The 13,609-nt window shown below is 69.8% G+C and overlaps 3 protein-coding genes across 3 annotated transcripts; all 3 read left to right on the top strand.

Moving 5' to 3' along the window:
* The first annotated feature begins 2,215 nt into the window (after positions 1-2,215).
* On the top strand, positions 2,216-4,636 carry CNGA4 (cyclic nucleotide gated channel subunit alpha 4). Its single transcript, XM_086879448.1, has 3 exons — positions 2,216-2,223; positions 2,415-3,466; positions 3,535-4,636. The coding sequence occupies exons 1-3, from the start codon at positions 2,216-2,218 to the stop codon at positions 4,380-4,382; spliced, it is 1,908 nt and encodes a 635-aa protein (XP_086735574.1). The 3' UTR covers positions 4,383-4,636.
* Positions 4,637-4,826: 190 nt separating this feature from the next.
* CCKBR (cholecystokinin B receptor) lies at positions 4,827-8,639 on the top strand. The gene is made up of 5 exons (XM_086879503.1): positions 4,827-5,131; positions 6,020-6,271; positions 6,479-6,734; positions 6,805-6,932; positions 7,217-8,639. Exons 1-5 carry the CDS (start codon positions 4,981-4,983, stop codon positions 7,732-7,734), a joined length of 1,305 nt encoding a protein of 434 aa, XP_086735629.1. The 5' UTR covers positions 4,827-4,980; the 3' UTR covers positions 7,735-8,639.
* A 76-nt stretch (positions 8,640-8,715) lies between these two features.
* SMPD1 (sphingomyelin phosphodiesterase 1) lies at positions 8,716-13,512 on the top strand. Its single transcript, XM_086879499.1, has 6 exons — positions 8,716-9,057; positions 10,076-10,869; positions 11,423-11,594; positions 11,676-11,752; positions 12,207-12,352; positions 12,871-13,512. The coding sequence occupies exons 1-6, from the start codon at positions 8,770-8,772 to the stop codon at positions 13,284-13,286; spliced, it is 1,893 nt and encodes a 630-aa protein (XP_086735625.1). The 5' UTR covers positions 8,716-8,769; the 3' UTR covers positions 13,287-13,512.
* The last annotated feature ends 97 nt before the right edge of the window (positions 13,513-13,609 follow it).

Below are 13,609 nucleotides of genomic sequence, written 5' to 3'. Positions count from 1 at the left end.
TACCGGGACACCCCGGCACCGGGTACCCCCTACGAGCACCCCCCGGAGCGGGGCGTCCCGAGAAACCGGAAACCTCTCCGAGCCGGTCACCGGTAACCTGTACTCACGTGCTGGGAATCCCGGCACCGAGAACCCCAGTACGAGCAGCACCCGGAACCGGGCACCCCAGTGGCCCAGGCACCCCTGTGCTGCGAGCCCCAGAACTGGGCACCGCAGTACCGGGTAACCCTGTGCTGGGACCCCCTGCACCAGATAACCCCTGCACACTGCATTTCCAGGAACGGAGCACCTCGGAATCGGGCGCCCCGGTACCGGGACCCCCCAGAACCCTTCTCCCGGGCACCCCCGGAACGGGCCCTGCCTGACCCCGGGCACTCTTGTGCCGGATGACCTTGCAGCGGGCACCCTGTGCCCGGCCCTGGCAGGCGCTCCGGGTACCGGGAACCGGCACCACCCGCGCACAGGGCACCGCCTGGCACCGGCTGTTGTTCCTGGAGACTAACCCGGGCCCCAGCGAGCCCGGCGGGCCTGGCGCCGTGCCTGCCTCCGCCCAGGCGTCCCTGCGGACCCCACGTTGCTAAGGACGAGCCCGGTGCCGCGGGAGCCGCCTGGCTGGGCCCCCTTGAGGAGCCGCGCCTGGCACCGGGGCAGGCTCGGGTGCGCAGGAGCGGCGGCCGCCGGGACGCGCGGGATCCGCGCTGCGGAGGATGCGGAGCCTCGGCTCCCTCCCGTCCTGCCGCCGGGCCCGGCTCCAGCCCCGCAGCGCCTCTGCAGCCGCCGGACGTGCCACGGGGTGAGCGGCAGCGCTCGGCGGGGCCGGGGCTAGGGGCACTGCAGGGACCCCTGGGCCCCACAGCTGCAGGGGGGGCTGCCTGAGCCTTAGAGCCACTGGCAGCGGGGGCTGAACGAGGGGCAGGGGGTCCCAAACGGGGATGGAGCGACCCCAGGTCCGTCTGCGCCCCCCAGCCGCGCCGCCACCCCCAGGACCTGGACCCTGGACCCCGCCGGGGACTGGCACTACAGATGGATCAGCCTCATGGTGCTGCCCATCCTTTACAACTGGGTCGTCCTCATCCTCAGGTGCCGAGCAGTCGGGTTGGGCGGGGTGCGGGGTGTCCTGGCCCCATCCCAGGCGTGATGCCACTTGTACCCCAGGTGCTGCTTCCCCGAGCTGCAGGAGGCGCACACCGGGCTGTGGCAGGCCCTGGACGGGCTCAGCGATGCACTGTACCTGCTGGACATCGCCGTGCACTGCCACACAGGTGTGTACACACACACAGGTGTGTAAACGGACACAGACACAGGTGTGTACATGGCCACAGACACACACAGGTGTGTACATGGCCACACACACACACACACAGGTGTGTACATGGACACACACACACACACACAGGTGTGTACATGGACACACACACACAGGTGTGTACATGGACACACACACACACAGGTGTGTACATGGACACACACACACAGGTGTGTACATTGACACACACACACAGGTGTGTACATGGACACACACACACACAGGTGTGTACATGGACACACACACACAGGTGTGTACATGGCCACAGACACACACAGGTGTGTACATGGACACACACACACAGGTGTGTACATGGACACACACACACACAGGTGTGTACATGGCCACAGACACACACAGGTGTGTACATGGACACACACACACAGGTGTGTACATGGACACACACACACACACACAGGTGTGTAAATGGGCACACACACAGGTGTGTACATGGCCACAGACACACACAGGTGTGTACATTGACACACACACACAGGTGTGTACATTGACACACACACACACACACACACACACACACACAGGTGTGTACATGGACACACACACACACAGGTGTGTACATTGACACACACACACACACACACACACACACAGGTGTGTACATGTACACACACACACACAGGTGTGTACATTGACACACACACACACACACACACACACACACACACACAGGTGTGTACATGGACACACACACACACAGGTGTGTACATTGACACACACACACACACACACACACACACACACACACAGGTGTGTACATGGACACACACACACACACACAGGTGTGTACATGGCCACAGACACACACACAGGTGTGTACATGGCCACACACACACACACACACACACACTCTCCCACCCGGTACAGCCACCACCCAGCCTCCCATAGAGGATGTTTGGGTGGGTGGTCTTGAGTCTGGGCATTCACTGCTGACCCCCTCAGCCCCCTGGCAGCCCAGGGAACCTCCAGCGATCTTCCCCAGGGTGCCCATCCAGGGCTCCTGTGGCCCGGGTCCTCCCTGTGCCCCATGCTGGCACCCACCTGGTCCCCACTGCGAGCCCTTTCCCATCTCAGGCAGGTCCTGAGCAAGCCCGGCCCCCCCAGCCCGGGGTCCCTGTGGTGCCACGGCTGCCCTGGCTGCCCACCCAGGTTTCCTTGAGGACGGGATCCTGGTGCAGGACCTCAGCCGGACGCGGCGGCTCTACCTGAGCTCCTGGACCTTCCCCTGGGACGTGATGACTGTGCTGCCCACCGAGCTGCTGTGTCTGCTCCCAGGGGTCCCGAGGGTCCCAGGGGTGCCAGCAGCACGTGCCAACCGCTGCCTACGGGTGCCACGACTCTTCGAGGCCTTCGACCGGTGCGAGACACGCACGGGATGGCCCAACGTGTTCCGCATGGCCAAGCTGATGCTGTACCTGCTGCTGGGCATCCACTGGCACGGCTGCCTCTACTTCGCCCTGTCGGCACACCTGGGGCTGGGCGCCGATCCCTGGGTCTGCCCCAGCTCCACCCGACCGCTGCGCCGATACCTGCACAGCTTCTACTTCTCCACGCTGGTCCTGGCCACGGTGGGAGACACGCCGGCACCGCAGCGCGAGGAGGAGTTCCTCTTCCTCACCGCCGGCTTCCTCCTGGCCGTGCTGGGCTTCGCCACCGTCACCGGCAGCATCAGCACCGTCATCGTCAACCTCAGCACGGCCACCGCCGCCTTCTACCCCGAGGCGGGGCCGGTGCGGCGGTACCTGCGGGCGCGGGGCGCGGGCGGGCGGCTGCGGGCGCGCGTGGTGCGCTGGCAGCAGCAGCTGCGGGCACAGCGCAAGCTGCCGGCGGAGCGGGAGCTGCTGCGGCTCCTGCCGCGGGGGCTGCGGGCCGAGGTGGCCGCCAGCGTGCACCTGGCGGCCCTGCGGCGAGTCGGGCTGTTCCGCAGCTGGGAGCGCGGGGTGCTGCGGCAGCTGGTGCTGCGCCTGCGACCGCAGGTCTTCGGGCCCGGAGAGTTCGTGTGCCGGCGTGGGGATGTGGGCCGCGAGATGTACTTCATCCGCGAGGGCCGCCTGGCCGTGGTGGCCGAGGACGGTGTCACGCAGCTGGCCGTGCTGAGCGAGGGGCTCTACTTCGGGGAGATCAGCCTCATCGACATCAAGGGTGAGCTCCACGCTGCGCCCCGATGCTGCCCCGCGGCCGCCTTGGGCTCACGGCCCCCCGCCCCACAGGCAACACGGCGGGGAACCGGCGCACGGCCAACATCCTCAGCATCGGCTACTCAGACCTGTTCTGCCTGGGCAAGGAGGACCTGGCGGAGGTGCTGGCCGAGTTCCCCTGTGCCCGTGCTGCCTTGGAGGCCAAGGGCCGGGAGCTGCTGCTGCGCATGGGCCTGCTCGACACCGGGGCCGAGGCGGCGGCACTGGCGGCCGAGGCGGAGGCGGAGCGGCGGCTGCAGGGGCTGGAGCTGGCCCTGGAGGGGCTCCAGACTCAGGCAGCCCGGCTGCTGGCACAGCTGGAGGCCAGCGCCCTGCGCTTGGCCCTGCGCGTCCAGCGCCTCGAGGGACGGCCGCACCTGCGGGACAGAGCGGCGCGGACAGACGGAGCAGCGGGAGCGGCCTCACCGCCTGCCGGGACACAGCGTCCTCCTGACGGACAGGGTCCCCCCGGAGCGCAGCATCCAGCCAAGGCACAGCGTGTCCTCAGGGCATACGGTCCCCTCAGGGAACAGGGTCTCTCCAAGGTGCGGGGTGCGCCCAGGGCACAGGGTCCTGCCCTGGAACCAGCTTCTGCAGGAGGATGGGGTCCCACGGGCGTGCAGGGCGCCTCCAAGGCACAGGGTCCTCGCAGAGCGCAGGGTCCCAGCGACATGCAAGGTCCTCCCAAAGCACACGGTACCCCCGTGGTGCGGGGTCCCCTCAGGCCACAGAGGCAGACTGGGGCACGAGGTCCCAGTGGGGCACAGACTCTCCCCAGGGCACAGGGTCCCTCCGGGTCACAGAGTTCCAGAGGGGCGCATGATCTCTCCGGGGCTCGGAGGGTCGGGGTCCCACGAGGGGTGGGGGTGCCCCGGGACTAGTTCCGCCGTGCTGAGGGGTGACCTGGAGGGCGACACAGCAGCGACCGCTGTTGTCGGGTGACACTGACGGCTGCTGCTGCTGGACGGGGACCGGGACGGGGAAGGAACCGGGATGGGGACGGGTCAGGGTCGTGGAGTTTCGGAGCCGTGAGCGGCTCGGGACCCCCAGCCCCGCTGGGCCGTCCCGGGGCAGCCGCAGGGACGCGGTGACAGGCACGCGGTGGCGGCACTCGCTCAAGAGCGCTCCCGGTGAGCCCCCCCCAGCTGCCCGACCCGCCCGGGACTCCGGCTGCAGCCCGGTACTCCCCGAGCCCCGCTCCCGGTACTCTCCATGGCCCCGCCCGATCCCCCCGCCCCGGGCTCCCCCTGTTCCCGCCTCCCCCGCGCCCCCCAGCACCGCCCGAGCTCCCCCCGCCGCCACCACCGCCCCCCGCCCCCCGCCCGCCCCGCGCCGGGCGCCGCCCCCGCTTATCCACCGGCGGCTCCGAGCAGATCGGAGCCTCGTCCCTCCCGGAGCCTCCCGGAGCCTCCCGGTGCCTGATCCTTGCCGCTGCCTCCTGCCGGAGGAGGGGCGGGGGGAGGCGGGGGGGTCCCCGCCATGGACCCCCGGCCCCTCAACGAGTCGCTGCAGGAGATGCTCTGCCGCTCCGGGAACGGCACCGGGAACGGACTCGGCACCGGCAACGGGACCAACGGCTCGGTCTGCGACCTCCTCCGCAGGGGCCTCCGCGGGCCCCCGGCGCCCAGAGGTGAGAGCGGAGGCGGGGGGTGAGGAGCGGGATGGAGCCGGGAAGGGACCCCCTTGGTGCCTGGCCCTGCGCCCCCCGGCACGCCAGCACCCCGCTTCGCCCCGCCGTGCCCCCGCTGCCCGCCGCCCTGCGCTCCGCTTCTCCCGGCCCCTGCCCGCTGCCGCCCCCCGCCCCTCATCGCACCCATCATCCCCGATCCCCGGGCGGGGGCTCGGTGGCCCCGGCAGTGCCCGGTGCTCCCGGTGCGGATCTCGGCGCTGCCTGGGGGGAACGCGCCGGGCTGCGCCGGCGGCAGCAGGAGGGCGGAGGGGACCCCGACAGGGACGGCACGGACACAGACACCGCCCGCCCCGCACCCCTGTCCCACTGCCGGGGCTGGGACCCCCAATTGGACCCTCGACTGGGACGCCCCCATCCGCCCCACCACCAGAGCCAAGACTCCTAACCCCATCCCACCCCCCGGCTGGGGCCCCTGCTCCTGTTTGTCACCCTGCTCTCCGGGCTGGACGTCGCCGGTCCCCGCGCCGCCAGGGGAGCCGTGGCTCAGCACCGAGGGGAAGGGTGGGCAGGATGGGAGCACTCACCTGGATGAGGGACCCTCAGCCTCACGGAATTGAGCCGAGATTCGCCCCAAATCCCGGCGGTTGCCACACGGGGGGTAACGATGCACTCATCTGGTGTGTCTCCACCGAGCCCGCGCCGGTCACGCTGGAGCCCCCGCGTCCCAGAGCCTGGGCCTGTGCTGGGGGGCCTTTGGGGTACCTTTGGGGGGCCACCGGGCTACCCTTGGGGTGCCGTGGGAGTGTCTCTATGGCGGCCTCGGGAGTGCTTTCAGAGTGTCTCTGGGGTGTGCCCAGGGTCCCAAAGCAGCTGTCCTGCTGCCCACAGAGCTGGACGTGGCGGTGCGCGTGGTGCTGTACGTGCTGATCTTCGTGCTGAGCGTTGGGGGCAATGCGCTGGTGGTGGCCGTGCTGGCGCTGAACCGGCGACTGCGCACCGTCACCAACTGCTTCCTGCTGTCCCTGGCACTGAGTGACCTGCTCCTGGCGCTGTGCTGCATGCCCTTCACCCTGCTGCCCGGCCTCATGGGCGCCTTCATCTTCGGCGACGTCGTCTGCAAGCTCGTCGCCTACCTCATGGGTAGGGTGGGGCACGGCGGGGCCACCTCATCCCTACCCAGCTGGCACACGGGGGCACGGGGAGGGGGCTCGTCCCTACCCCGTGGATGTGCGGGGGGGCTTATCCCTACCCCATGGGTACGTGGAATACATACAGCGGGAGGCTCCAGGAGGAGGCGGGGGCCTGCAGCGTCACGCCACGGCCACTGACGCGCCCTGCTGCCCGCAGGGGTCTCGGTGGCCGTGTCCACCTTCAGCCTGGTGGCCATCGCCATCGAGCGCTACAGTGCCATCTGCAACCCGCTGCAGTCGCGCGCCTGGCAGACGCGGTCCCACGCCTGCCGTGTCATCGCGGGCACCTGGGCCCTGGCAGCGCTGCTGATGCTGCCCTACGCCGTGTACAGCACCACGCGGCCCACGGCCCCCCGCCCGCCCCCCGCCCAGTGCACGCACCACTGGCCCAGCGAGCGTGTCCGGCAGGTCTGGTGAGTCCTGGGGAGGGAGGGGGAACACGGCGGTGAGGGGATGCCGAGTGACGGGGGCCACCTGTCCCAGGTACGTCCTGCTGCTTCTCGTCCTCTTCTTCATCCCGGGCGTGGTGATGACGGTGGCGTACGGGCTCATCTCCCGTGAGCTCTACCGTGGCATCCGCTTCGAGCTGGACGTCAAGAGGGAGGTGGCAGGTGAGGGGACGGGGGTGATGCTGGGGGCGATGCTTGGTACGACTCCTGTGTGGGCAGAGTACCCGCCCCTGGAGGAGAGGCAGGGCTGAGCCCTCACCCCTGCTCCCCACAGTGGTGTGTTCCTCAGGGACACCCCCCTTTCCTGGGGACCTCCTTGTAGCCTCGGGGTGCAGCACGTCCCCATGGTGCCATGGCCATTTCCACGTGCTCCTGGAGGATGCTCCTATGGTGTTGGGGTGCAGCGTGCCCCTACAGTGCCGTGACCATGCCTCCTCATTCCACAGCCCAGCGTGGTACTGGGGGGGACCCAGCGCCCACCTGCGATGAGGGTGACGGCTGCTACCTGCAGCTGTCACGTCCGGGTGCGGCGTTGGAGCTGCGGGCGCTGGGGGCGGCTGCGCAGCAGGACCGGGCACGCATCAACAGCTCGGGGGCCCAGCTGGCGGCCAAGCGGCGCGTGATCCGCATGCTGGTGGTCATCGTGGCCATGTTTTTCCTCTGCTGGCTGCCCATCTTCGCCGCCAACACCTGGCGTGCCTTTGCCCCGCGGGCAGCCCAGCGGGCACTCTCGGGGACCCCCATCGCCTTCATCCACCTGCTCTCCTACACCTCGGCCTGCACCAACCCTCTCATCTACTGCTTCATGAACCGCCGCTTCCGCAAGGCCTTTGGGGCCACCTGCGCAGGCTGGGGGTGCCGCCGTACCTGCCCCCGCCGCCCCCCCGAGGACGAGCCCCCCATGGCCAGTGCCTCGCTCTCCAAGTTCAGCTACACCACCGTCAGCAGCCTGGGACCCCCCTGAGCCGGCACCCCTGAGCTGGAACCCCCTTGAGCCCTCCAACACCAGTGCCTGGGGCCCACATGAGCTGGACCCCCACAAGCTCCCCATGGCTTTTTTTTCTCTGAGTTCAGCTACACCATCCACAGCAGCCCGGGATCCCCCAACTAGACCCCCTTAGGCCCCCTAGCACCAGTGTCTGGGACCCGCTCCCCGAGCTGGACACCTCCAGCAGGACCCCCCCGAGCATGAACCCTGCCCTGCCAGCACCCCCCGTGCCCCCCTCTGGTGCACCCCCAGTCTCCCTCCCTCCCAGGACAGCCTTGCCCACCCTGCCCCGCTCAATCCCAGTGCCCCCGGGTCCCGGCTGGGTGGGGGCGAGGGGCGGGCGGGAGGAGCCCTGGGGCTGGGCAGGTCGGAGGCTGAGGGAGGTCGAGGCACCCCCAGCCCAGCTCAGCCCGGGGTCTCCCCGCGCTGCTCCCCCGCTACGGTCACAATAAACTGACCCCGTGCCCACCTGCGCCGCTGCTCCCAGCGCTCCTGCCCCGCCGGCACGGAGGCTCCGCGGGGCAGCCCCGGGCGGGACGCGGGGTCGGCACCGCGCGAAGCTCGGGGGTCTGCGGGCTGGGGCCCTCCGCTGCGGGAACTGCTGAGCCCGGCGGCGGCGGTAGCTGGGCGGATGGGACCCCCGGGCCCGGTGCACCCGATGCCGTCCCGGGGGTGTGTACGAAGGGGAGGGGAACCCCAGGGAACACCGCCGTCCCCAGGACTCCATCTCCCATCGTGCCTCGCGCGTTCACGTAGGCCCGGCTCCTTCATTTGCATGCGGTTCCCCGCCCCGTGGGGCCACGCCCCATCCCGCTCGGCCCCGCGTACATTGGTCACGCCCCCTCCTTGGCCGGCCACGCCCCCGCCGCGCTCGGCCGTGGCGCCGGGGGCGGGGCCTGTGCACAGCCCCACCCAACTTTGGCCCCGCCTCTTTCGCTGCCTTGCCCCGCCCCTCCCATAAAGGCGGGCGCTCGGCCCTGCCTCCGCCCCGGCCCCGCCCCTCCCTCGGCCATGGCCGCCGGGGTCCGGGCCCCGCCGGGCCCGATGGCGCGGCCACCGCTGTCACCGCTGTCACCGCTGCCACCGCTGTCACCGCGGCCACCGCGGCCACTGCGGCCACTGCTGCCGCTGGCCCTGGCTGCGCTGTCGCTGCTGTCGCTGCTGTCGCTGCCGGTGGCGGCGGGGTCGCCGTCCGGCCCCGAGGAGCAGCTGGTGGCGGCGGCGCCGCGCTGGGGCTGGCGGAACGTGTCGTGCCCGGCCTGCCGGCTGCTCTTCGGGGCGCTGGACCTGGCGCTGCAGGTGGGCACGGGGGGTCGGGGAGTGCCGGGACACGGGGGGCACCGGGGGAACAGCGGGCGAGGCACGGGAATGGGCGGACACCGGGACAGCAGGACGGGAAGAGCGGGGGCGACAGAAATGGGACAGCAACGGGGACAGAGGGGACGGGACAGGCCGGGGACAGGCCGGGCCAGTCCCTCGTGACGGGCCAGGGCAGGTCGGGGCTTGTGACAGACGCAAGAGCGGGCTGGGAATGGGGACAGGGACGGGCGGGGAGAATGACAGGCTGGGACGGCTGGAAGGGGAACGGGGACGGGCGGGGTCAATGCCAGCGGCTCCGCCGGGGGCAGCGGGGACACGGACAGGCTGGGATGGGGCGCTGAATCCGCCTCAGAGGACGGGAACAGGCTGCGGCGGGGGCGGGAAGGGAGGACGGAACCGGGCTGGGGAAGACAGGGGCTGCGGGACCGTGTAGGTCCCTTCTGGCCTCGGGATGTGCAGCTGGCTGGGCCGGGGTGGCCGGCGGGTGCGGGACAGGGACAGCAGCCAGGGGTCCATCCCTGGCAGCCGGGGTGCCGTGCCCGTACCGGGGGTGCCGTGCCCGTACCGGGGTGCCGTGCCCGTACCGGGGTGCCGTGCCCGTGCCGGGGGTGCCGTGCCCGTGCCGGGGGTGCCGTGCCCGTGCCGGGGGTGCCGTGCCCGTACCGGGGTGCCGTGCCCGTACCGGGGGTGCCGTGCCCGTGCCGGGGTGCCGTGCCCATGCCGGGGGTGCCGTGCCCGTACCGGGGTGCCGTGCCCGTACCGGGGGTGCCGTGCCCGTACCGGGGTGCCGTGCCCGTACCGGGGTGCCGTGCCCGTACCGGGGGTGCCGTGCCCGTGCCGGGGGTGCCGTGCCCGTGCCGGGGGTGCCGACGGGCACAGACCAGCGGCAGCAGAGTTCAGTGCGTAGGGTCTGTCCTGGGGAGCTGCTGGGCGGAGGGCAGCGAGGATAGCAAGAGGTGTGGGGTGCCGAGACCATGCCAAATCCATCCCCCTGCAGCTGGAGCCGAATGTGGCCCGCGTGGGGCGCGTGGCGTCGCGGCTGTGCCAGGAGCTGCGGCTGGCGCGGCCGCCCGTGTGCCGCCAGGCCGTCCAGCTCTTCCAGGGCGACGTGGTGGCGGCCTGGGCACGCTCCGTGCTGCGCCCGCCCGAGGCCTGCGGGCTCCTGCTGGGCCCCCGCTGCGGCCACTGGGACATCCTGGGTGCCTGGAACCTGTCCCTGCCCGCCGCCCCCAAGCCGCCAGTGCGTCCCCCCGCGCCGCCACCGCCCGGAGCGCCCACCGCCCGCATCCTGTTCCTCACGGACCTGCACTGGGACCGTCAGTACGTGCCGGGCAGTGCCGCTGCCTGCCCTGACCCGCTGTGCTGCCGCGGGGCCCTCCGCGAGGGCCCGGGGGCTGCGGGGTTCTGGGGCACCTACAGCAAGTGTGACCTTCCCCTGCACACCATCGACGCGCTGCTGGCCCAGCTCCCCGCGGGTCACGCCGCTGACAGCAGCGCTACCGGCACCGGCGGCTTCGCGGCAGCCTACTGGACCGGGGACATCCCTGCGCACGACGTGTGGCAGCAGAGCCGCGGGGACCAGCTGCGGGCGCTGCGCACGGTGACGGCCCTGCTGCGAGCTCGCCTCGGGGGGCTGCGCGTCTTCCCAGCCGTGGGCAACCACGAGGCCACGCCAGTGAACGCCTTTCCCCCGCCCTACGTGCACGGGAACCGGTCGGCCGCCTGGCTGTACGACGCCATGGCCGAGGCCTGGCAGGACTGGCTGCCCCCCGCCGCCCTGCACACCCTGCGGTGGGCACGGGGCAGGGCTGGGGGCTTCCAGTCTGTTGAGGGTACAGGGATGGGGAGCTTGAGGACTGCAGGGGTAGGAGGGCACAGGGATGGGGGTTCTGTGCTACTGGGGGCCTGGGTCTGTGGCACGTGGTGTACCAGGGATCAGGGGACACAGGGCTGGGAAGCTCCAGGCTGGGGGGCTCTAGGCTGTCAGGTGTGCTGGGGCAGGGGAGCTGCAGTAGCACAGACTGGGGTCTCGGAGCTGGGGACTCCGGGCTACTGGGGGCTCAGGACTAGCAGCGCACAGAGCAGTTTCCATGCTGGAGGAGCAGTGGGGGTACCAGGCTAGCCGGGGCTGGGTGCAGATGTCTCAGTTTCGTGGGGCAGAGAGGTGCAAGAAGGAGGGTCATGGCTGGTTGGGGTAACAAAAAGGGCTGTGGGGTAACAGGGGCTCCAGGCTGGGGGCTGTAGGGGGGTGGGCAGTGTGGATGGCAGAGTGCTGTGGGTTTATGGCATGGGTGCAGAGTCTGTGGATCAGGGGATGCAGCACTGACCCCCCTTTTCCGCACAGGGCTGGCGGGTTCTACACAGCACAGGTCTGGTCTGGGCTGCGCCTCGTGTCCCTCAACATGAACTTCTGCTCCCAGGCCAACTTCTGGCTCCTCATCAACGCCACTGACCCTGCAGGGCAGCTTCAGTGGCTCATGGGGGTCTTGGCAGATGCTGAGCGTGATGGGGAGAAGGTGTGAGGGGGGTTCTGGGGGGACATGGGGGGGTCCTGGTGCACCCTGGGCAAAGCCCCAGCCCTGGCTCCCTGCCCACAGGTGCACATCATCGGGCACATCCCCCCAGCCCACTGCCTGCGCAGCTGGAGCTGGAACTACTACCGCATCGTCAACAGGTCAGTGCCTGACCCCCTGCCCAGACCCCCACACCATGTGCCAGACCCCTGACCGTGTGCCCCACCCCACATGCCAAACCCCCATTCTGTGCCCTGGCCTCTAATCCCATGTACTGGGCCCCTGCCATGTCCATGTGCCCTCGACCCCCACACCAAACCCCCCCGCCACCCCAGAAGCCAGAGCTTGGCTCCACATCCTGAACTCACATCCCACATGTGGTCCCCCTGCCCTACCCAACAGGTCCCTGCCCCATATGCTGGACCCCTATACCAGACCTCCACCCCACACCCTAGACTCTCACTCCATGTGTCATCTCATGCACCAGACTGCCCACCCCGTGTATCCTGGACGCCCAACCCATATACCAGACCCCAGGGCCAGGCTGAGGTCGGGGTTCCAGGGTGAGGGGTCTGGGGGTCAGGATACCACCCGCCACTCACCCCACTGTGGCAGGTTTGAGGGCACCATCGCAGCCCAGTTCTTCGGGCACACACACCTGGATGAGTTTGAGTTGTTCTACGATGAGGAGACGCTGTCACGTCCCGTCTCCATTGCCTTCGTCGCACCAAGTGTCACCACCTACATCAACCTCAATCCTGGTGCGCCCCAAACCCCCGCCACGTGTCCCCCCAAACCCCTGCCATGTGTCCCCCCAAACCCCTGCCACGTGTCCCCCCAAACCCTCGCCACGTGTCCCCCCAAACCCTCGCCACGTGTCCCCCCAAACCCCCGCCACGTGTCCCCCCAAACCCTGCCACGTGTCCCCCCAAACCCTCACCACGTGTCCCCCCAAACCCTCACCACGTGTCCCCCCAAACCCTCGCCACGTGTCCCCCCAAACCCTTGCCACGTGTCCCCCCAAACCCCCGCCACGTGTCCCCCCAAACCCTCGCCACGTGTCCCCCCAAACCCTTGCCACGTGTCCCCCCAAACCCTCACCATGTGTCCCCCCAAACCCTCACCATGTGTCCCCCCAAACCCCCGCCACGTGTCCCCCCAAACCCTCACCACGTGTCCCCCCAAACCCTCACCACGTGTCCCCCCAAACCCTTGCCACGTGTCCCCCCAAACCCCCACCGTGTGTCCCCCCCAGCGCTGACCGTCCCTCCCGCCGCAGGGTACCGCGTGTATGAGGTGGCCGGTTCCTACCCTGGGAGCTCCCACGCGGTCCTGGACCATGAGACCTTCATCCTAAACCTGACAGAGGCCAACGCGGCGCCCCCAGGGACTCCCCCGCGCTGGCAGCGGCTCTACAGAGCACGCGAGGCCTACGGCCTGCCCACGGCCTTCCCAGCTGACTGGGACCGGCTGGTGCGGCGGATGCAGGACGACGAGCGGCTCTTCCAGCTGTTCTGGTTCCACCTGCACAAGGGGCACCCACCCCGCGAGCCCTGCGGTGGCCCCTGCAAGGCCGCCCTGCTCTGCGCCCTGCGCTCCGGCCGTGCCGCCGACCCCGCGCTCTGCCGGCCCCTGCGCCCTGCGCTGCCCTTCCCACGCATCCAGGAGCTCTGGCAGCGACGGCAGCTCTGCTGAGCCAGGGCCCGGCAGGAGCAGGGGCTGGGACGTGGTGGCACCAGGAGCTGGGTCAGCACGTGGTCCTGCTGGATGCAGGGCAGGGAGCGGGACCGTGGCCAGCACATGGTCACACCTGGAGCGGGGCTGCGAGTGGGATCGGCACAAGGCCACTGGGAGTGAGGTCAGGATTGGCACAGGGTCCCCGTGTCCCACCAGTTACACAATAAAGGCACAATGGACACCACCACCCCTCCTTATCCTCTCCCACCAGGACTGGAAGTGGGATCAGGATCAGCACATAGTCCTCATGCTCCCATCACCCCCCAGTACAGGTGTGATGG

The sequence above is a fragment of the Cyanistes caeruleus genome, chromosome 3 (genome assembly GCF_971803275.1).
Source record: "Cyanistes caeruleus chromosome 3, bCyaCae1.hap1.1, whole genome shotgun sequence".
In the NCBI taxonomy this organism is placed as follows: domain Eukaryota; kingdom Metazoa; phylum Chordata; class Aves; order Passeriformes; family Paridae; genus Cyanistes; species Cyanistes caeruleus.
The sequence above is the reverse complement of the archived record's forward strand: the minus strand, read 5'-3'. Positions and strand labels throughout refer to the sequence as shown.

What these genes read in the sequence shown, in the direction of transcription:
- CCKBR (XM_086879503.1), top strand. Translation starts at nt 4,981, where the DNA reads ATGGACCCCCGGCCCCTCAACGAGTCGCTGCAGGAGATGCTCTGCCGC. An exon ending in GAGCGTGTCCGGCAGGTCTG is followed by an intron (nt 6,735 to 6,804) that starts GTGAGTCCTGGG and finishes CACCTGTCCCAG; the next exon opens with GTACGTCCTGCTGCTTCTCG. An exon ending in CGTCAAGAGGGAGGTGGCAG is followed by an intron (nt 6,933 to 7,216) that starts GTGAGGGGACGG and finishes CTCATTCCACAG; the next exon opens with CCCAGCGTGGTACTGGGGGG.
- CNGA4 (XM_086879448.1), top strand. An exon ending in CAGCCTCATCGACATCAAGG is followed by an intron (nt 3,467 to 3,534) that starts GTGAGCTCCACG and finishes CCCGCCCCACAG; the next exon opens with GCAACACGGCGGGGAACCGG.
- SMPD1 (XM_086879499.1), top strand. Translation starts at nt 8,770, where the DNA reads ATGGCCGCCGGGGTCCGGGCCCCGCCGGGCCCGATGGCGCGGCCACCG. An exon ending in GCCGCCCTGCACACCCTGCG is followed by an intron (nt 10,870 to 11,422) that starts GTGGGCACGGGG and finishes TTTTCCGCACAG; the next exon opens with GGCTGGCGGGTTCTACACAG. An exon ending in TACTACCGCATCGTCAACAG is followed by an intron (nt 11,753 to 12,206) that starts GTCAGTGCCTGA and finishes CCACTGTGGCAG; the next exon opens with GTTTGAGGGCACCATCGCAG.